Raw genomic sequence first — 22,325 nt, forward strand, 5'->3', positions numbered from 1 at the left:
CCTTCCCTAGCCACTCTTCTAAAACTCTAATCCTCTCCATCTCCCCTCCTTGCTTTTACCCCATAGCATTTGTCATCCTCTAACACACTGTATTTTTTCCCAACTCATTCATTACAAAAATGTTCTAACACACAGAAAATGGAAGGAAAAGTACAAAGGCACTCAAGTACAAACCCCAGATTCAACGCACTAGGTTTTTGGAAAGATGCTAATATCATGACACTTCACCCAAAGATTTTGGCAAAACCCACTCTTATGCCTGACTTCTGTAGCTTGATTATTGTCTATCTTTCCCCTGCAACTGTCCACACCGTGAGGGCAGGGATTCCAGTCTACTGTTTTCACTATGATTTCCTCAGCACCAAGAACACCGCCTGACACACAGTGGGTCCTCCTACAGTTTAGGGAAAGAAAAGTCAAGACAGGTCTTGATTCTAGATCTGCTTCTTATGCACATGCGACTGTCAGTCATCTCCCCGCACAGAATCTTGGTTTCTCCGTCTATTAGAGATAATAGGATTATTTCTCAGGATTGTTGTGAGGATCAAACAAGTGTAAAACTGCACTGAGAGCATGCTAGTTAATTTCAACCTGAGGGAGGGTACTCGGTCGACCCTTTGGGCTCTGGGGTGATTTTAGTTGCAGGGCCTAGTCAGCCCCTCAGAGAAGCTCTTTGACTTGAACTGCTCCAAAGCAAAATCCAGCAGAAACCCAAAGGGTTCCATATTACTAGCCCCTCCCTTTCCACTGCTTGCTCACTCAATGCTACCTACTAACTCCTTATTCTTCATCTCTTGCTAAATCTACTCATTTAACAGTTTTCACCAGAAATACCTTATGGGAGGGGCACTCAATTTCATCATGCATTGAACATATTGTATCACTTTCTTCTATTTATTACTTTCTTTCAACTCTATTTTATTAATTTCTTTAGTGGATCTTAGAGTGTTTCTAAAGATTGATCTAGATGACTGATCTCTCTCCCTTTGCCTTTTCTGAATTTCAGATTCAGCTGTGTGTCTGTGTTGCCAAACCTGCCTTGTTAGACTCACCTTGAGTACAGGAGTGTATTTGCTGAAGAATGGGACCCATCCTGTAGAACCTATGAGGTTTCTCAGGTCAGACTGCTCAGCAGTAGGTGGAACACCCAACCTTTTGCAAGCTCCCTGATAACCATCATTTTAACGTCAATTGTTTGGGGTGTGGAGGGCAAGATGAGTTTTCTTCCCATTCTCTCAACTCAAAGCTGACACTTCTGAACAAAATTTTAATCTTAGTTTAAGAGAACAGTTTCTTCACCTGTGAAAGTAGGAACGAGAGTAATTATATTCTCCAGATGATGGATATGAAGTCACATTACTTTGTAACTGGTAAAGCTCTGTACAAATAGTAGTTACTGTCCTTAGTCTTATTAACTTGTCTGGATTCTTAACTAAATGCTGTCCCTGTTACATTCACAGCCCCCAGTCCAGGAACTAATATCTTGGGACAGACAGGCAGAAATATTTTTCTATTCACAGGGAATACCAAACAGCAATCACTTTTCCCATGTCAACAGAGAGCAGTTTGGAGGATTTATCTAGATCTAGGGTTGGGGAATCGTTAAGGGAAGAAAACTTGTCCAACTAAGCCTGGCAGGCTGGAGAAGAGACATGATCTATTCAGTCAGAAGCAGAACTGTGACTAAACTCCAGCCTCCGCCCTTCTTTTTAAAGCATTGTCAGCATTACTAATCGTAACAACGGTCATTTATTGAAATCCCAGTAGTGTGCAGGCACCAGGTCTTACTTATTTCTAGTCATCATAATAACCCTGTGCTCACTTCTCAGATGAGGAGTTCGAAGAGACCAAGTCATCTGCCCAGTTCAGTTCAGTTCAGTCGCTCAGTCATGTCCAACTCTTTGCATCCCCATGGTTCCAACGCCAGGCTTCCCTGTCCAATCACTAACTCAGGGAGCTTGCTCAAATTCATGTCCATTTGAGTTGCTGATGCCATCCAACCATCTCATCCTCTGTTGCCCCCGTCTTCTCCAGGCTTCAATCTTTCCCAGCATCGGGGTCTTTTCCACTGAGTCAGTTCTTCACATCAGGTGGCCAAAGTATTGGAGCTTCAGCTTCAGCATCAGTCCTTCCAATGAATATTCAGGACTGATTTCCTTTAGGATCTCCTTGCAATCCAAGGGACTCTCAAGAGTCTTCTCCAACACCACAGTTCAAAAGCATCAGTTCTTCGGTGCTCAGCTTTCTTTATGGTCCAACTCTCACATTCATACATGACTACTGGAAAAACCATAGCTTTGACTAGACAAACCTTTGCTGGCAAAGTAATGTCTCTGCTTTCTAATATGCTGTCTGGGTTTATCATAGCTTCCAAGTTTCTACTAAAAGCGCTGAGATATTTCCTGAGATTGTCTTGGGGTAGCGCTGCCAGGAACAACCAAGGAACAATTTTTTTAAGCATAACTACACCTAGTATTTTTTTTGCTTATACTAAAAAAAAATTATTTTTTGTTCGGCTGAAACCCAAATTTAATCCATTTGCTAAATTTGGCAAACTTAGCTTGGAGGAACACGGCAAAATCAAAGCAGTATCCTGATTGTTATGCCCTGCACATCTTTGCTGGTTTTATTTTTATCTTTACGAGCCGTAGTTTTAAGTCCCGTTCAACCTTCAGGACTCTGATCGTTTCAGGAGGCGTAGGGTGGAGAACACTGAGCCTCTCGCCCGATATTAACATGTCTGCCCCGGAGCCGTCACGCGGACCTTCCTGCTCTCACAGACGTGGCCACGCCCCACCGCCGAGGATTGGCTCCAACCCAAAGCCCGGCCTCCCTCGGCGATGGGAGCCCCTTCCATTGGGCAGTTATAAAACATGGCGGAGGCCCGCCCCCGCCCTGCTCTCGCGAAGCACAGGCTTCAGTGATTGGCGGAGAGCAGTGGCCGGGTTGTCACGTGGCCTGTGCCCATCTGTTTGCGGAAGTGGAAGGAAGCCGAAGTGCTGAGTCAGCCGAGGTGAGTGACGGCGCTGGGAAGGCGGGGCCAGGGAGGGGGGGCCTTTCCCAAACCTCCTCTACGCCCCAGACTCCTTGGGCTCCATCGGGACAGTCCTTCGGGCCCCCCACTTGTTCACCGATTCTGAGGCCTGTCCTCCATTAACCATGATTGTCCCCTTAGTGCCTCCAGCTTCCAGCCTTTGATCCCCGACCGTCTCCAACTCCCATCCTGTGACCGCTTTCGTCTCATCTCTTAACCTGTGTGTTCCCTCAGGGACCCAGGTCCGATCCTGGGTACCCCCTCTCAGTGCGTCTTCCCTGTGAGTCTCTCCTCTATCCCTCACTTCCTGCCTGAGTCAACCCCTTTCCTTCATCCCTCGACTCTCTGTCTCTGAGTGCTCCCAGTTTTCAGTTTGGTTCCCATTCATTGTCCCCAGTTTCCTTCCTGTGCCTTTCTAAGTGCTCTGATTTGTCTGCCTCAATGAGTTCCTACCCGATTCCCCACTTCACCTCTCTTCTGTATCTGTCTCTCCCTGTTCTCCATCATGCATCCCCTTTTCTGACCTCCTGCTTTTCCCTGCGTACTGTCTCCCATGTGCCTCCAGACTTCATCTCTGTCCACTTTCCCCTCATGCTCCCTCCTTTCCCCTAGCCTATTACACCAGAGTTCTCCCTGTCCCCCAAACCTGTGTCCACCTCCTGTGCCCACCGGTGACTTGGAAGCTGCTGACAGAAAGTGTGTGACCTTTGTGACCATGTGACTGCAACAGGCAGGCCAGTGGGTGTGGAACAGGGATCTGTGCCCATTTTTTTTTTTTTTTAAATGGACTACTCACATGACCCCCAAAACAAATACCTTCCCTTCCCCTAAACTTCTGAGTCTTTCCCTCACCTGCCCTCTTACCCACCCAACAGGATGTCAGGCAGGTTTGGTTTGGCAACACCGATGCTCCACCCTGGGGCTGAATGCTGTGTTTTTGTTATTGTCCCTGCCTTAAAAATTTCCTGGAGTTTGTAGGCCGTTTCCTGTCTGAGTCTCAGTTGCCTCATCTGTGACAGGGGGATTGTATTTCTTGCCCTCCTAAACCTGCCATGAGGTTCAAAATTTGAGAAAATGTAGAAAGCAGAGCTTTGTGAACAGCATGGCCATGTACAAATACATGGGTTTGCTGTTGTGTCATCAGCAGAAAAGGGGAAGGGATAGAATGAAAAATCAAGGAGGGAAAGACAGGTCTTTCATTTAGCATTTGGCAGATTTATTGACCATCTGCCATGAGTCAGGCTCTTTCACCATTTATTCATTCATTCCTCACTTATTTGACAAATATTAGAGGACTGTTTACTATGCTCTAGGCTACCTTCTAGCCAATGTTATTCCCATTTAACATAATAAGGAAGACTGGGCAATTGAACTTCCTGATTCACACTGATTGATGTGGTTGGAGCTGAAATCTGAATATAATACTTTATATAACACCAGAGTCTGGGGGTGATTGCTCTGCTCTGTAAGGGTCCCTACTGTTGTCTCAGTGCCCAGAGCACTTTTTCTCCCTTCTGTGGGCTACTTTCTTGTTAAATGACAGTAACCTCCAAAGGGAATTTCCTGCTCAGCAGAATGACGTCACCAAGAGGTAGAGGAAAGGGGAATTTAAATGCTGTGTGTGTGTTTGCACATATCTACTGGGTGTGTGTAGGGAGAAAGGGGGAGCTGTGGTGAAGGGGAGACCTTGTGTTATGAGCCTCACTCTTTTTTTTTTTTTAACTTTTATTGGAGTATAGTTGATTTTGGGGCTTCCCAGATGGCACTAGTGGCCTGCCAATGTAGGAGACATAAGAAATGCGGGTTTGATGCCTGATCGAGAAGATCCCCTGGAGGAAGGCATGGCAACCCACTCCAGTATTCCTTCCTGGAGAATCCCATGGCCAAAGGAGCCTGGTGGGCTACAGTCCATAGGGTCACATAGAGTCCGACACAACTGAAGTGATTTAGCATGTATGCATGAGTAGTTGATTAAAATGTTGTGTTAGTTTCAAGTGTAAAGCAGAGTGAATCAGTTATAAATATAGATATATCTCTCTCCAGTCTTTTTTAAGAGTCTTTTAGCAGAGTTCCCTCTGGTATGCAGTAGGTCCTTATTAGTTGTCTGTTTTATATACAGTAGTGTGTATATGTCAGTCTCAATCTCCCAGTTTATCCCTCCCCTCCCCTTAACCGTGGTAACTGTAAGTTTGTTTTCTACATCTGTGATTCTACCTCTGTCTTGTAAATAAGTTTATTTGTACTGCTCTTTTTTAAAAATCCCACATATAAATGATATCGTATGATATTTGTCTTTCTCTGTCTAACTTACTTCACTTAGTATACAGTCTCTAGGTCCATCTGTGTTGCTGCAAATGGCTTTACTTTGTTCTTTTTTATGGTGGAGTAATAATATTCCATTGTATATAGATGTACCATATCATCTTTTTCCATTCCTTTGTTGATGGACATTTAGGTTGCTTCCATGACCTGGCTATTGTAAATAGTGCTGCAGTGAACACTGGGATGCATGTATCTTTTTGATTTATAGTTTTCTCCAGGTATGTGTCTAGGAGTGGGATTGCTGATCATATGGTAGTTCTGTTTTTAGATTTTTAAGGAAACACCATACTGTTCTCCATAGTGGCTGCACCAGTTTACACTCCAGTCAACAATGTGGGAGGGCTCCCTTTTCTACATACATTTATTGTTTGTAGGTCTTTTAGCCATTCTGAATGGTGTGAGGTGGTACCTCATTGTCATTTTGATTTGCATTTCTCTAATAGTGATGTTGAGACGAGCTTCACTTTGGAGAGTGTGACTTCTGGGAGAGCATTTTAATTGTTCTATGCCTTAAATGTTCTTTTCCCTGTTTTTGTCCATTCTCATTTTTTTTGCTGATTTCATTCAGTGACATAGCTTTAAGTACTGTTTCTACTCTGACTCCAACTCCCAATTTGTATCTCTAGCCCAGTACAGACATTTCCCCTAAATGACTGACACATACGTAGTTGCTCTGTCAGCGTCTTAAACTTAGGCCTTTCAAGTATTTAGTATTAAGCTTCAGCTATCCATCCCCTCCGTGGTAGCTCAGTCGGTAAAGAATCTACCTGCAGTTCAATCCCTGGGTTCAATCCCCAGGTCGGGAAGATCCCCTCGAGAAGGAAATGGTAACCCACTCCAGTATTCTTGCCTGGAAAATCCCATTGACAGAGGAACCTGGCAGGCTGGGGGGTCGCAATAGTCAGATATGATTTAGCGACTAAAGCACCACCACTATCCATTCCCTTCGGGCTTTCCTGGTGGGGCTCAGTGGTAAATAATCTACCTGCCAATGCAGGAGACACAGGTTTGATTCCTGGGTCAGGAAGATCTGGAGGAGATGGCAACTCATTCCAGTATTTTTGCCTGGGAAATCCCATGGACAGAGGAGCCTGGTGGGCTACAGTCCATGAGGTTGCAAGAGTGACATGACTGAGCAACTAAACGACATTAACAATCCATACCCTTCATCCCGTCCCTCAGCCTCCACCAAAATCTGTCCGTCTCATGCACTTTCCCATCTTTGGGAAATGGCAGTATTCTTTCAGTTGCTCTGCATGAAACTGGAAGATTATCCTCGATGCCTCTCTGTCCCCCCACATCCAGCCAGCGTTAATGTCACTCCTTAGCTCCAAGCCCTGTAACAGCTTCTCCTTTCACTGTACCTGCCTGGCCATCTGTTACCTCTTTGACCTTACTGGCTTCCTTGCTATTCCTGGAACTCACCAGGCATGGTCCAGCCCCAGGGCCTTTGCACATGCTCTTCCCTTTGCCTGAAATACTCTTCACCTATATATCCATATGACTTTTGTTCCCATTTCTTTTAAGTCTTTATTCACAGTCAAGTTCTTGGTGAGGATTGGTTCACCCTATCTAAAATTTTAACCCCCACCTGGACGCGTTCTATCTCCCTTCTCTCATTTATTTTTCTTCTTGACATCTAATCAGTATTCTGAATTCAGTATGTCTATATTTTGCCTATTTATCTTCTTCATTATGTTGTTGTTCAGTCGCTATGTCCGACTCTTTGCGACGCCTGCAGAGGACTGCAGCACCCCAGGTTTCCCTGTCCATCACAATCTCTCAGAGCTTGCGCAAACTCATGTCCGTTGAGTCAGTGATGCCATCCAACCGTCTCATCCTCTGTCGTCCCCCTCTCCTCTCTAAACAAAAGTTCTCGGAAGGCAGGGATTGTGTCTGTTGTGTTCACTAGTGTGTTCTCGGCAGTTGCAACAATGCCTGCCACAGAATAGGTCCTCAGTAAATATAGGCAGAGTGAATCGTAAGAGGGGTCACCCTGTACCACGCCACCAGCCCAAAGACCTCCTGAGGCCCTGGGAGTTTCTGGTGCTGGGAGCTCCAGCAGCAGCTCTGGGCAGTTTGCTTCTAGCTGTTTGCTGTCCAGCTAAACAGATTGGATGAAAAAGATACCTTTTCCATTCCGGAAAGGCCGTTTTGCTTTGGGTCTTATGAATGGTAGCACACTGTTCCATGAGGACCTCAGCTTTTGGCGCACAGGGCTCTGCGCATCAAACCTCGCTCAGCCACGTTCCATTCAGGCTTTCTCCTGAAGGTAGCTCGAGGACTAAGAGCTGGGGCTGTGGATTCCAAAGAATTGGGTTCAGATCCTGGAAAATTACATCACCTCCTTGCCTCAGCTTGCTGTGTGTGACCTGGGGAGAAGCATACCTTCTCTTAGGAGTGTTTTGAGGAATGAAGATGCTCATTATCTCAAAACTTGGTGAGGTGTCTGGTACTCAGCACTGGATGAAAGGGTGGGTGCTGGATGCGAGGCGAGGGGAGCCAGCCCTCCGCTATTCCTTGATGGCTTATGGAAGAGCCTGGGATGAGCTGGGGTCAGGGGGAACATTTGGAAGGAGTTTTTAAAATATATATATATATATTTATTTGATTGCGTTAGGTCTTAGTTGCAGCAGGCGGGATCTTTCTTTGCAGTGCCTGGGCTCTCCAGGGTGGTGCTCAGGTGTAGTTTGCTCTGAGGCATGTGGGATCTTAAGTTGGTCCCTGACCAGGGTTTGAACCCACATCCCTTCTGTTGGAAGGTGGATTCTTCACACTGGACTGCCTGGGATGTCCATGGAGGGACATTTTGTTTGGAGGCGGCCTCGGAGGTCCAGAGGCTGGTGGGAGGCGGAAATGACATTTGACCTGATGCCTATCTTCATCCCATCTTTCCTCGTGCACTAGTTGAGTGCTTGTGCACTGCGTGGGGGCCCTGAGTCCAAGGAAGAAGGCATGTGTCCAGGCGCCAGGCAGCACCTCCCATTTCCTTTCCCTGGGCCTTGTTACCCGGTGCGGCCAAACAGGGATCCTGATGGCACCACCCCTGTCTCATGGGTGTTTGTGAGCTCCGAGGCAGCTAACAGACGTGAAAAGCCCCTGCCAGCCGTAAAGCGAGGTGGCCCCGTGAGAGTACATGCCGTGGGCTGGCATGCGGTGGTGCACTCGCGCGCTGGGAGGCACAGATGGTGAGCGCTGCAGGAAGGAAGTCCATGGGGGTCAGGGCAGGCGGGGTGCTCTGATCCGACCCCGTGTTCTTGTACCATCCAGCCAGAGCAGGGCATGGGGGTGACATCAACCGCACAGGAGGCTGTCCTGTGTCAGTTGTCCCAATCACGGGACATCCTGTCATAAGCAGCCAGGGCTCGTAAAGCCCGATTTCCAACTCAAGCAGTTCCGCGCGTGCTTCCAGAAGTCCCCATGTGGTCAGTCCCGTGAGGTCAGCTTCCTGGCCGGGGCGCCTCTGGGCTCCTGGCACGCACCTCCCGGACCGCTGCCCTGCTTCTCTGGTCCAGCAGCAAGCTTGACGCATTTCCTTGCTGGGGTATGAATGAGCTCAGCTTCAAACACCGAATTTTCCAGATGCAAGCCCAGCGGATGCCCCGTCAAGGTTCCCCTGGTGCCAGGGTGAGCTTCTGAAGGTTTCTATCGTGGTCAGAGTGGGTGAGGGGTGGGATGTGTGGTCTTTTACCACCGCGCAGGGAGAAGAGAGGATGGAGGGGTGCCACAGAGGGACTGGGCCCCTCACCCCACCCCTAACCTCCAGGTGGTTCATTCATTTCTTCTCATTCATCCACCAAACATTCATTAAATGCCCACTGTGAGGCAGGAACAGTATGCTAGGTGCTTAGATAAACCAATATAAAGGGGGGGATGGCCCCCCAGCCCGCAGATTCTCTATCACCATCCCAGGAGAAGTGGTCACTGGGCATGCACTGGGTGGGGTAGGGTGCGGAGGAAGGTACCCGGGGCTGGGAGGAAGGGAGGCGCCAGGTGTGTTTCTTGGAGGAGGTGGCAGGTAAAGTGAGTCTTGAAAGTCAAGAAGGGATTTATTCACTTGTCTGACAGCCCTGTCTTGAAAGCAGGCTCTGGGGCAGGTGAAGATGGTAGGGAGGGCAGTTCAGGCGGGGGTTGGGGATGTGGGTGGGAGGTTGAGATGAGGGGGTGCACATGGGTCCCCCACACTCAGAGTGGCAGCTGCTCCCCAGCCCCGTGCCCATCCCTGCAGCTGTACTGGAAGGAACCAGGGCTCTGGGGTCAGAGGTGGTGGGGACGGGAAGAAGGGGACAGAAAGGAGGCCGCCTGTTGCGATCGGGCCAGGATGTGGCCCCGGGTGTTCGTTTCCTCTCTTCCACCTCGTGATGACAGTGGCCACTGTCTGTGTGCCCAGAGTGGCCAGCGTCCCACTTTCCCTCCGCTGTGTCATTTCATCCTCACGCCTACCCTGGAAGACTGGAGGAGGGCCAAGTCTGTCCTCTGTGGGGCCAGGCTGCTGTCTTGTGTGTGTAGAGGGGCACCCTTGCCACCGACCCTGGGACCCTGAGGATGGGGGCTCTCCTTGGGGGTGGGGCATCTTCCCTCCATTTAGCTGGACCTCCACGGTGACTCTCCTCCTTAACCCAGGTGGGCCGTGGCTGCTGGGTGCTCCTGACTCCCCCACTCCCTTCTCACCAGAAGTGAGCCCCACTCCTTGTGCTCGGCCCTGCCTTCTGGGAAGCTATGCAGCTGCTCTAAGCCAGGCCTGACCCCCCCACATTCCCTCCAGCTCCCCAGATGCAGGCCCCAGGGGCTCAGCCTATACTCTTAATTTCTTTAAAAAATAGACTCTTTTTTTTTTTTTTATCATTTGGAAAAAAGGCAGGGGAGATTGCCCATAAACCTAATACTCTCATCTGCCCTTAGTATTTGGTGTGTTTTCTATTAATTTTGTTTGTTTGTTCTGCGTAATTTTTACTCAGTTAAGTTGTATCTTAACACACTTTCTCTGGGCTGAGTCTTGGGTTATGGTTGACTGTCTAGAAGTGAAAAGACCCAGTACCCACCCTTAAGAAACTCTCCAGAGCCTGCCCAACTGGGCTTCCCTCCTCCACCTACTAGCTGTGTGACCTTGGGCCCGTTGCTTTACCTCACTGTTTCTTGCTTGTCTCATGTGTAGAATGAGGATAACAATGGTAGCAATTTCATAGATGCTGGTGCAGATGAAAATGATTAATATATGCAGAGGTCCTGGAATGGGGCCAGAGGACAGAAAGAGGCACACACGTGCTTGATGTGGTTTGTGTTATAAAGTGTTCCAGCCAGAAACAGAGACAAAAGATATTCTAGACAGACTAAGCAATGCAGACAGGCGAGATGGCGTGAAACAACATTGTTTTCTGGAATCATGTGCAGTTTGGAGCCGACAGTGGGGACTGACCGGGAGAGGCTGCAAGGGGAGGCAGAGGCCTCCGCAGGCCGAGCTTGCAGCCCTGAAGAGCACAGTGGGGTGGACTGAGCCTATGACAACACCACGTACTTTTCCTGAGTTGTTATGACCTTCAGAGTAGCGGCTTTTACTGACCACATGGTGTCTCGAGGGTAAACGCGTCATAATTTACAATTCCCCTAATGCTGGATACTGAAGTTGCTTCCATTTTGTGTCAAAGCAAAAATTGTTATAATGCACTTTGATGTGTGTGCTGTGTGTTCCGTTTTGGGGGGATTCTTTTTTTGGAATCCAGTCCCCTTGGCTGTCCTTAGTGTCCCGCCCCGCTCCGCTGGCTGTAGGTACCCCAGCTCCTCTGTCCTTTCAACTCCCAAGTGTGGAAGAAAGAAGGATCTTGACATAGGATAGGTCTAAGCATTCTCATGAGGTGCTCATTTAATCCTTACAACATAGGAGAGGGGAGTGTTGTCCTTGTGTTAAAAGAGAAAAAACTGACTCACAGTCTGCTCACACATCTTAAAAGGAAAGACGTTACAGAACTTTACAGTCTTTTCAAAGTTCTTTAATCATGTTCTGTAAGCCTCAGTTTCCTTATCTGTAAAAGAGGGGTGATGGAACTAAAGAGGGCTAGTGCTGAATATTTACTATCTGCCAGGTTCTATTATTTAAGACCAGGAGCTGACTGTGGCTCAGATCATGAACTCCTTATTGCCAAATTCAGACTTAAGTTGAAGAAAGTAGGGAAAACCACTAGACCATTCAGGTATGATCTAAATCAAATCCCTTATGATTATACAGTAGAAGTGACAAATAGATTCAAAGGATTAAATCTGATAGACAGAGTGCCTGAAGAACTATGGACGAAGGTTTGTAACATTGTACAGGAGACAGTGATCAGAGCCAACCCGAAGAAGCAGAAATACAAAAAGGCAAAATGGTTGTCTGAGGAGGCCTTACAAATAGCTGAGACAAGAAGAGAAGCAAAAGGCAAAGGAGAAAAGGAAAGATATATCCATCTGAATTCATAGTTCCAAACAATAACAAGGAGAGATAAGAAAGCCTTCCTAAGTGATCAGTGCAAAGAGATAGAAGAAAACAATAGAATGGAAAAGACTAGAGATCTCTTCAAGAAAATTAGAGATACCAAGGGAACATTTATTGCAAAGATAGGCATAATAAAGGACTGAAATAGTAAGGACCTAACAGAAGCTGACGATATTAAGAAGAGGTGGCAAGAATGTGTAGAAGAACTATACAAAAAAGATTTTAATGACCTAGATAACCATGATGGTGTGGTCACTCACCTAGAGCCAGACGTCCTGGAGTGCGAAGTAAAGTGGGTCTGAGGAAGCATCACTATGAACAAAGCTAGTGGAGGGGATGGAATTCCAGCTGAGCTATTTCAAATCCTAAAAGATGATGCTGTGAAAGTGCTGCACTTAATACACTAGCAAATTTGAAAAACTCAGCAGTGGCCACAGGACTGGAAAAGGTCAGGTTTCATTCCAATCCCAAAGAAAGTCAATGCCAAAGAATGTTCAAAGTACTGCACAATTGCACTCATCTCACATGCTAGCAAAGTAATGCTCAAAATTCTTCAAGTGAGGCTTCAGTGGTATTGAGAACTGAGAATGGTGAGCTGAGAATTGAGATGTTCAAGCTGGTTTTAGAAAAGGGAGAGGAACCAGAGATCAAATTGTCAACATCTGTTGGGTCATCAAAAAGCAAGAGAGTTCCAGAAAAACATCTATTTCTGCTTCATTGACTATGCTAAAGCCTCTGACGGTGTGGATCACAACAAACCGGAAAATTCTCAAGGAGATGGGAATACCAGACCACCTGACCTGCATCCTGAGAAGTCTGTATACAGGTCAAGAAGAAACAGTTAGAATCTGACATGGAACAAAGGACAGGTTCCAAATTGGGAAAGGAGTACATCTAGGCTGTATATTGTCACCCTGCTTATTTAACTTATATGCAGAGTACATCATGGGAAATGCTGGGCTGGATGAAGCACAAGCTGGAATCAAGATTGCAGAGAGAAATGTCAATAACCTCAGATATGCAGATAACACCACCCTTATGGCAGAAAGCGAAGAGGAACTAAAGAGCCTCTTGATGAAAGTGAAAGAGGAGAATAAAAAAGCTGGCTTAAAACTCAACATTTAAAATACGAAGATCATGGCATCTGGTCCCATCACTTCATGGCAAATAGATGGGGAAACAATAGAAACTGTGACAGACTGTATTTTCTTGGGCTCCAAAATCTCTGTAGATGGTGACTGCAGCCATGAAATTAAAAGACACTTTCTCCTTGGAAGAAAAGCTATGATAAACCTAGACAGCATATTAAAAAGTAGAGACATTTCTCTGCCAACAAAGGTCTGTGTAGTCAAAGCTATGGTTTTTCCAGTAGTCATGTATGGATGTGAGAGTTAGATCATAAAGAAAGCTGAGTGCTGAAGAACTGATGCTTTTGACCTGTGGTGTTGGAGAAGACTCTTGAGAGTCCCTTGGACTGCAAGGAGATCTAATCAGTCCATCCTAAAGGAAATCAGTCCTGAATATTCATTGGAAGGACTGATGCTGAAGCTGAAGCTCCAATACTTTGGCCACCTGATGTGAAGAACTGACTGGAAAAGATCCTGATACTGGGAAAGATTGGAGGTGGGAGGAGAAGGGGATGGCAGAGGATGAGATGGTTGGATGGCATCAGTGACTCGATGGACATGAGTTTGAGCAAGCTCTGGGAGGTGGTGGTGGACAGGGAAGCCTGGTGTGCTGCAGTCCATGGGGTCCCAAAGAGTTGGACACAACTGAGCGACTTAACTGAGGTTCTATTATTAGGTACTGTTGTGGTCCACATGTTGTGGTTGAGGAAACTGACTTAGGTTGAGTAACTTACGCAGGGTCAGTGGTGAGGACAGGATTTGAATACAGTTTCGCTTCAGAGTTGCACTCTGTGCCTGGACCATCTGCCTCATATAGTTTGTGAGAATTAAATGAGACCACTAAGTGCTTACTTAGCTCAGGGCCTACTGCCTTGTAAGTGCTTAGTATCTCCTGGTGTGGTGGTTATTATTGACCCTGCCTGCTTTTTTTGATGATTCTTTGTAGGCCTCTTACTCTTCCTTTCATGCCTGCGGTTGGTCCTCCGTCCGCCTGTAGACCAGAGTGTCCACTCTCCTCCAGGACACCCACACTGTGTCCTCTATCTCACCTGCCCTTTCGCCAGGTGACATCCTAGCACAGAGGCAGAGGGCGGCCCTCAGCCAGTTGCCACCCAGGTTTGGTGGCACTGCCTGAGGAAGGTGGGGTGTTTTCTGGGAACCTAGGAAATAACATCTAATTCTGTCATCCAAACTGAGAACAATTTCTATGGCAGACAGTGTGACCCTATGAGTATGAAACAAAATTTCCACCCAAACCTGTGTCACTGTTTCTGAGTTTTACGGTCATGCTCATTTCTGGGGAGCGTGCTTTCGTGTTCTCTCAGAACTCCAAGGGAAGCCTGAGATAGCAGGCACAGAAGGTTTTATTTTTTATTTTATTTTCTGGCCACACCTCGTGGCCTGTGGGATCTTAACTACCCTGACCAGGGGTCAAACCTGTGTCCCCTGAAGCAGAAGTGCTTAGTCTTAACCACCAGACTGGCAGGGAAGCCCCCACCAAAGATTTGAGATATATGGCCCCGATGGAGTGTGAGGTGACTCTGGTCCCCTTGTGGCATCCAGTAGAGAGGTGCCACTGGTTTTGTTTGTGGACTCGAAATGAGCCATGCCAAGCTCTTTGAGTTCCCAAAAGTCGATTCCATGCTTTGCAGAGTGAGAACTGCCCCTCCCCGCTTTGCACAGGGAAGTGTCGCTTGTCACGTGTGTTCATGTCTGCCGCCTTCTCTGATCGTGACCACCCTGCACCGCAGATGAGGAAACTGAGTCTCTGTTGGGGAAACTGGGTCGGCGGGCAGGACAGCACTGTTCGCTTGTGCACAGTGGCAGCTCTGGAACTTTTCATCAGCCCCCCTTCTGTCCCACTCAGTGCTGTTTCTCTTTATTTCCCCCTCTTCTTTCCAGGTCCCTCCAGGCCCAGGATCCAGGGGACAGCGCTGGTGGGGAGCCAGCGGGGTGCCCATGCAGGAAGCTGCCACGCGTGGTGAGGTGGGCATGGGAGACCGCGCCCGGCTGACCCGAGACTCCGTTTTCTTCCAGACTGAGGGGGAAGGTGGTGGGGCCTCGCCACCGGCCCCCCAGAGGATGCAGTTCTTCGGCCGCCTGGTCAACACCCTCAGCAGCGTCACCAACTTGTTTGTGAACCCGTTCCGGGTGAAGGAGGTGACCATTGAGGACTACCACTCGCGCCGCCGGGTCCGAGAGGAAGGGCAACTGATTCTGTTCCAGAACTCTTCCAACCGCACATGGGACTGCATCCTGGTCAACCCCAGGAACCCCCAGAGCGGATTCCGGTGGGTAATGGTCAGTTGCCCCCTCCCCCACCGCCACTTTGCTCCCTTGACTCCTCCCAGGTCTCAGCTTGGAGGTCCCCTGACATCTGAGGGGTCTGTGATGGGTGGGGTGGCCGCTTTTAGAAAGGAGGCAGGGACTTCCTGGCCTGGATGACTTCTGGCCCATCAGGGTCCTGGAAGCAGGGCCTGGGGCTGGGCCCACGTGGATGGAGGGAGGCAGGAAGGATGAGGAAGTGGAGAAAGTCACATTGGGAAAGGTCCAGGGATTGCCGGTAGTCCTGGGTCGTTAGCATGACTGTCCTTGCAGGGGCTGGTTGGCCGAGGTTTGTTGGGGGCAGCCTGGAAGGGGTGGACACCTGTACTTCTCAGGGCATACTGGGCCCCCTCTGTGGGCTAGAGGAGAGGGTAGGAAGCCAAGACAGGGCTGAGGAAACCGAGCAGATGCAGAACCGGTTGAGGAAAGGGGAGAGGAGAGGCCAAGGACCCAGAAGACAAGGAACCGGGGGAGCTTGGCAGACTCGCATTGAGTTGGGCTGGTGCCGATAGCCCTTCCTCATTGGTTTCACCTGGCAAGTTGTCTTGTGATCCAGGGAGTGAGCTGGAGGCGGGAAGTGGAGGTTAGAGGGTGGAATGCTGGAGCTGGGTTCCCAAAGGGCTGCGGGCATGGAGATGCCAAGGCCTGGGAGTGAGGGCTGTGGGGAGGGCGTGCTGTGCCTGACCCTGGGCTTCTCACTGGGGGTTGTCATTGCGGTGGTGGTGGGGGTGCACCCCACTGCTCCAAACACCCTGCACTTTGTGGAGAGCAGGCTTGGGGTATTGGACTTCCTTTTCAAGGGGTCAAGGTTCTGTCTTTAAGTCTCCTCCTTTTCTTGCTGGAGGGCTTTGAATGATGGCCAAAGTACTTAAATGTGTGGGATGGGGCTGTCAGGGCCCTACTTCCAGGTGGAGGTGCTCCTATTCTATAGCTGCAGAGCTCCAGGATGGGGGAGGGGATTGGGGTCTTCTGAATCCTCAGGTTTCATTTCCAAAGGCCTGGGAGTCCTACAGCATCCCTATGGATGGATGCTGGCTAGTATAGATGCAACTCTGATAGCATTGCGTTAGATTAGTGTGTGTGAGGCACTGGCCTGACTTAGCTCCCTTCATCTTCACAGCCGTCCGCTGAGGCAGGGCTTTCACTGGCCCCTCCTTACAGAGGAGGAAACACAGCTCGGAGAATTTAAGTAACTTGCTGAAGTCACAAAGCCGCTGGATAGCAGAGCCGGGCTTCAGACCCAGTCATTCTAGCTCGAGGACCCACCTCTTCCTTTTCATCCAGGCGGGCCCCTTTGCAGTGGGATGAGCTGTGGGGGTCAATGTCCAGCTCCCCCCGGGCCCATCCTGGGCCCCCAGCCTGGCATATGGGCCAGGCGTCTGGCTTTTCTGGGGTGAGCCCCACGGTGGTCACCTGTAGCGCCGCTGTGTACATTGTGATAACGTCCATACTTCTCTTCCTGGTACGAGTTAATCATTTGCTGCTGACACTGACTTGTGACATATGGTCCTTGATGAGCCCCGCCAGCCTCCCACTGGTATCCCAGCAGAAGCAGGGCTGCACTTCCCTGGAATCCTGGGAGGAATGATCAAAGCACATGTGACACGTGACCTTCTCTTCTCAAAAGGGGACTGAGGTTTTTTTTTTCTTTCTAATTATTTATTTGGCTACACTGTGTCTTAGTTGCGGCATGTGAACTCTTGATTGCTGCATGTAGGATCTAGTTCCCTGACCAGGGATCGAACCCAGAGTCCCTGCCCTGGGAGCATGAAGTCTTAGCCACTGGACCACCAGGGAAGGGGGTTGACTTCCCCCTAGGGGTGGGCCCCCAAGGGGTTGACTTTTGAGGCCCTCTGTGCTGGGACTTTGCCTGGACATACACCCTGAGGTTTACCCGTTCACTGTTTATCCAGTCCATAGCCTGTCTCCACCAAGGGCAGGTCTGTGCCCTCTAGGAGCTCAGGCAGTGGCCAGAAAAGGTGGAGTAGGACCTGCATTCAGTGGACTGAATGTCCTAACAGGCTTATGTGAGACTCGTGTTCCCTGTACAGACCTCACCTCGCTATACTTTCTCTTTGCCCTGGCGCTCTCCCCATACTCCTTGGCCCACGACTCTCGGGCACCTGCTCTATGAGCCTGTGCTTACCCTTCTCTTCTCCCTCACCACTGCCTGAATTTCTGTCCATCCCTCTTGTTTTAGATTGCCCATCTGTCTCCCCCACCAGCCCGCAGAGCTCAGGAAGGACAGGGCCTGGGTCTGAGTCATTTCTGTTAACGCCCAGCTAGTATCCAGTACTTGGCAGATGTTTGAACCCTGGGGCTCTGTCCTCGGAGGTCCGCTGAACTACAACCATCCATCTATGAAACTTTGCTGTCTGTCTGTGAATGAAGGTTACAATAAGAACAACATTTAACACTGTTACCATCTCAGAGGAGGTGATGCAAAGCGGGCGCGGCTTCAGTGTATCTACCGTCTACCTTTCCCTGGTTTCTGTATATACTCTTTGAAGAAAGAAATGACAACCCACTCCAGTATTCTTGCCTGGAGAACCCCATGGCCAGAGGAGCCTGGCGGGCTACAGTCCATGGGTCTCAAGGAGTCAAACACAACTGAACAACTACACAGCAGTAAACTTTGGTTGAATGGATGGACCAACCTGTGACCACTGAAGGTCAAAGTGTATGTGACAGGAGAGATGGGAAAGGCTTCTCTGGGGTGCTTGGGTTAGAGATGGCCTGGGAGGGTGAGCAAGATTTCAACAGGAGAAGGCCTGAGAGCGCATCAGAGCAAAGTCACTGAGGGAGGGAGAAGGGAGAGAGTTAGAAACCCCTCTAACCCAATGGTTCTTGGCCATTTTTCATTCCAGGACCCCCTTGAGAGTCTCAGGGTTCCCTGTCCCCCTGCTAAATGCATATCCATGCATTTGCCTGCCATTTCCTAAATCACAGGCCCCCTGGATAAGGGGCCCCCTTTTCCACAGGCCCCTTCCACCAAAGCAGAGGCTTCCCCACACTGATGCCAGGGTGCTTTAGTCTGCAGGCTCAGTTCTAGAAGAGAGAAAAAATACTGCTCCATGTGTCTGCTAGATCCTCCCCTTTTCTCCAGATCTTTCTTTCACTTCCTTGTTCTAACCTGGACCTGACTCCACCCGAGGGCGCTGCTTCTCTGCAGGCCTCCCAAGAGTTTTCCCTCCCAGGTTCCCTCCCACTGGGACTGGAAGTGGGGTGGTGTCCTCTTTGCCCATCAGTCATGAAGTGCACCGCATCCTAGGCTAAGACCCACTCTCTCCCCTAGCGGCAGCATCTCCCCCAGATCCTCGAAGACGTGAGCCCGTGGCTCGGACCTGCCTCGCACCGTCACTGCTCCTGGCTTGGCTCTTGGTGACTGTTTCATTCACAGGGTGCCACGCCTAACACCCAGGGCTCTTGGCTCCTGGCCTGAGCCCAGTCATCACCAGTAACAGCCCACTCTTCCATAGATACAAATGCCAAGCATCCCACTTTCTGACCTCTGCCTCCTGACTTATCTGCTTCTTCCCTCTGGTACTCTGAATGCCTGGTGTCCCCCTGCAGATGAGGCAAGGACCCTGCCACCTTTTTACCGTCCCCACGCCTATTGTGAATTTCACTCCTTCAGTTCAGTTCAGTTCAGTTGCTCAGTCGTGTCTGACTCTTTGCAACCCCATGGGCTACAGCACGCCAGGCCTCACTGTCCCATCGCCAACTCCTCGAGTTTACTCAAACTTATGTCCATTCAGTCAGTGATGCCATCCAACCTGTCATCCTCTATCATGCCATCCTCTGTTGTCTCCATCTCCTCCTGCCCTCAATCTTTCCCAGCATCAGGATCTTTTCAAATGAGTCAGTTCTTCACATCAAGTGGCCAAAGTATTGGAGTTTCAGCTTCAACATCAGTCCTTCCAATGAACACCCAGGACTGATCTCCCTTAGGATGGACTGGTTGGATCTCCTTGCAGTCCAAGGGACTCTCAAGAGTCTTCTCCAGCACCACAGTTCAAAAGCATCAATTCTTCAGCGCTCAGCTTTCTTTATGGTCCAACTGTCACATCCATACATGACTACTGGAAAAACCATAGCCTTGACTAGATGGACCTTTGTTGGCAAAGTAATGTCTCTGCTTTTTAATATGCTGTCTAGGTTGGTCATAACTTTTCTTTTTTTTTTTTTTTAATTTTATTTTATTTTTAAACTTTACATAACTGTATTAGTTTTGCCAAATATCAAAATGAATCCGCCACAGGTATACATGTGTTCCCCATCCTGAACCCTCCTCCCGGTCATAACTTTTCTTCCAAGGAGCAAGCATCTTTTAATTTCATGGCTGAAGTCACTATCTGCAGTGATTTTGGAGCCCCAAAAAATAAAGTCTGTCACTGTTTCCCCTTCTATTTGCCATGAAATGATGGGACCGGATGCCATGATCCTAGTTTTCTGAATGTTGAATTTTAAGCCAACTTTTTCACTCTCCTCTTTCACTTTCATCAAGAGGCTCTTTAGTTCTTCTTTGCTTTCTGCTATAAGGTTCGTGTCATCTGCATATCTGAGGTTATTGAGATTTCTCCTGGCAATCTTGATTCCAGTTTGTGCTTCATGCAGCCCAGCGTTTCTCATGATGTACTCTGAATATAAGTTAAATAAGCAGGGTGACAATATACAGCCTTGATATACTCCTTTCCCAATTTGGAACCAGTCTGTTGTTCCATGTCCAGTTCTAACTGTTGCTTCCTGACCTGCATACAGATTTCTCAAGAAGCAGGTGAGGTGGTCTGGTATTCCCATCACTTTCAGAAGTTTCCAGAGTTTGTTGTGGTCCACAGAGTTAAAGGCTTTGGTATAGTCAATAAAGCAGAAGTAGATATTTTTCCGGAACTCTCTTGCTTTTTCGATAATCCAGTGGATGTTGGCAATTTGATCTCTGATTCCTCTGCCTTTTCTAAAACCAGCTTGAACATCTGGAAGTTCACGGTTCACGTACTGTTGAAGCCTGGCTTGTAGATTTTTGAGCATTACTTTACTAGCGTGTGAGATGAGTGCAACTGTGCAGTAGTTTGAGCATTCTTTGGCATTGCCTTTCTTTGGGATTGGAATGAAAACTGACCTTTTCCATTCCTGTGGCCACTGCTGAGTTTTCCAAATTTCACTCCTTACCTAGTGTAAGCCCCGCAGCACATCATTGTCTTCACACACTTGCATACACTCTGCTTTCCTGTTGTGCTCTCTGTTCATCATGTTTACTTGGCAAAACCCCAACACAAGTTAATTCCAATTCTCCACCATGGCTGGAGGAACACCCCTCCACACTGACCACTCTCACTTTCAGATCTCAGGGTGGATGGGCTGGATGCGAGCCTGTGCGTTTGGCAAGCCTACACGTAGGGACTTTCCTAGTGGTCCAGTGGTTAAGAATCTCCCTTGCAATGCGGAGGACACCGGTTCCATCCCTGGTCGGGATGCCATGAGATAACCAAGCCCCCATGCCACGACTAAGACCTAGGGCCTCCAGATTAATAAAGAAACTCTCTGGTTCTCTTGGAAGGCGCGTCTAGTCCTCCCTCCTCCGCCTCCAGTCCCTCCTCTCTGTGCTCTGATGACCTGGCTTCTGTCTCACTGAGAAAGCAGAAACCAGGGGAAAAGAAGAAGAGCTCCCTCCACCCCGTCAACCCCAACCTGTACCCACATCCAGGCCCATCCCCGTCGTGACTCGAGACACGCCAGCCGTGCGTCTGACCGAACCCCTTCCCGCCTCCAGGTCATCGTCTCCTCTCCGTGTCAGGACATCAGTTCGCCAGTTCTTTCCTCTCTCTCCCACATAATTCCCCCCTCTTCACTAGATATTTCCTATTGATGTACAAATAAGCTTTAAAAAAAAAAATCTCCTTAACTCCATGTTCCCCCTCAGGTATGGCCCGCATTCAGGCAGTTTTCCTGTTTGACATATTTCACCATCATTTCCTCTCCTCCTGTTTGTTCTCTTTGTTTTTTTATTTTCTGGATCTTTTTTTTTTAAGTCTACTTGATTTACAGTTTCAGGTTTATGACATAGTGGTTCAATATATTTATAGACTGTAATCCATTTAAAGTTATTGCAAAACAGTGACTTTATTTCCCTGTGCTGTATAATATATCCTTGTTGCCATCTATTTTATGCATAATTATTTTTTTAATATTTATTTATTTAGCCACACTATGTCTTAGTTCAGAGAAGGCAATGGCACCCCACTCCAGTGCTCTTGCCTGGAAAATCCCATGGTTGGAGGAGCCTGGTGGGTTGCAGTCCATGGGGTCGCTAAGAGTCGGACAAGACTCAGCGACTTCCCTTTCACTTTTCACTTTCCTGCATTGGAGAAGGCAATGGCAACCCACTCCAGTGTTCTTGCCTGGAGAATCCCAGGGACGGGGGAGCCTGGTGGGCTGCCGTCTCTGGGGTCGCACAGAGTCGGACACGACTGAAGCGACTTAGCAGCAGCAGCAGCAGCAGCAGGTCTTAGTTGTGGCATGGGGGCTTAGTTGCCCCATGACATGTGGGATCTTAGTTCCCCGACCAGGGATGAAACCTGTGTCCACTGCATTGCAAGAGAAATTCTTAACCACTGGACCACTGTGGAGTCCCTAAATGTAGTTTTCTGTATCCCTTAATCCCCTTCCCCTATTTTGCCCCTCCTCTCTGCATGCTCCCCAGTGGTAACCAATAGTTTGTTCTCTGCATCCATAAATCTGTTTCTGTTTTGATACATACATTCGTTTTATTTTTTAGATTCTATAAATAAGTGATAACGTCTTATGTTTGTCTTTCTCTGTCTGACTTATATCACTAAGCATAATGCTTTATAGGTCCACCCTTGTTGCAAACGGCAGAATTTCATTCTTTTTTATGGCTGAGTAGTATTCCATTGTTCATCTGTCGATGCACACATAGGTTTCTTCCATATCTTGGCAGTTGTAAATGATGCTGCCATGAGCGTTGGTGCACATGTATCTTTTTGAATTAGTGCTTTCATTTTCTTTGGGTATATACCCAGGAGTGATG

At 48.4% G+C, this 22,325-nt stretch overlaps 1 protein-coding gene across 5 annotated transcripts in view; it reads left to right on the forward strand.

Annotated features, from left to right (window-relative positions):
• Positions 1-2,935: 2,935 nt before the first annotated feature.
• The window catches only part of PLA2G6 (phospholipase A2 group VI), a 60,405-nt gene continuing 41,015 nt past the window's right edge, over positions 2,936-22,325 (forward strand). The window contains exons 1-2 of one of the 5 annotated variants that reach the window (XM_055566997.1): positions 2,936-3,013; positions 14,990-15,243. In XM_055566997.1, coding sequence (XP_055422972.1) covers positions 15,035-15,243 — 209 coding nt within the window. In that variant the 5' untranslated portion in view covers positions 2,936-3,013; positions 14,990-15,034. Of the gene's footprint in view, positions 3,014-8,742; positions 8,984-14,854; positions 15,244-22,325 lie in introns of those variants that run through there. The other 4 variants (XM_055566988.1, XM_055567006.1, XM_055566969.1 and 1 more) reach the window with 4 other exon arrangements.

This window comes from Bubalus kerabau, chromosome 1 (assembly GCF_029407905.1).
Source record: "Bubalus kerabau isolate K-KA32 ecotype Philippines breed swamp buffalo chromosome 1, PCC_UOA_SB_1v2, whole genome shotgun sequence".
Lineage (NCBI taxonomy): Eukaryota > Metazoa > Chordata > Mammalia > Artiodactyla > Bovidae > Bubalus > Bubalus kerabau.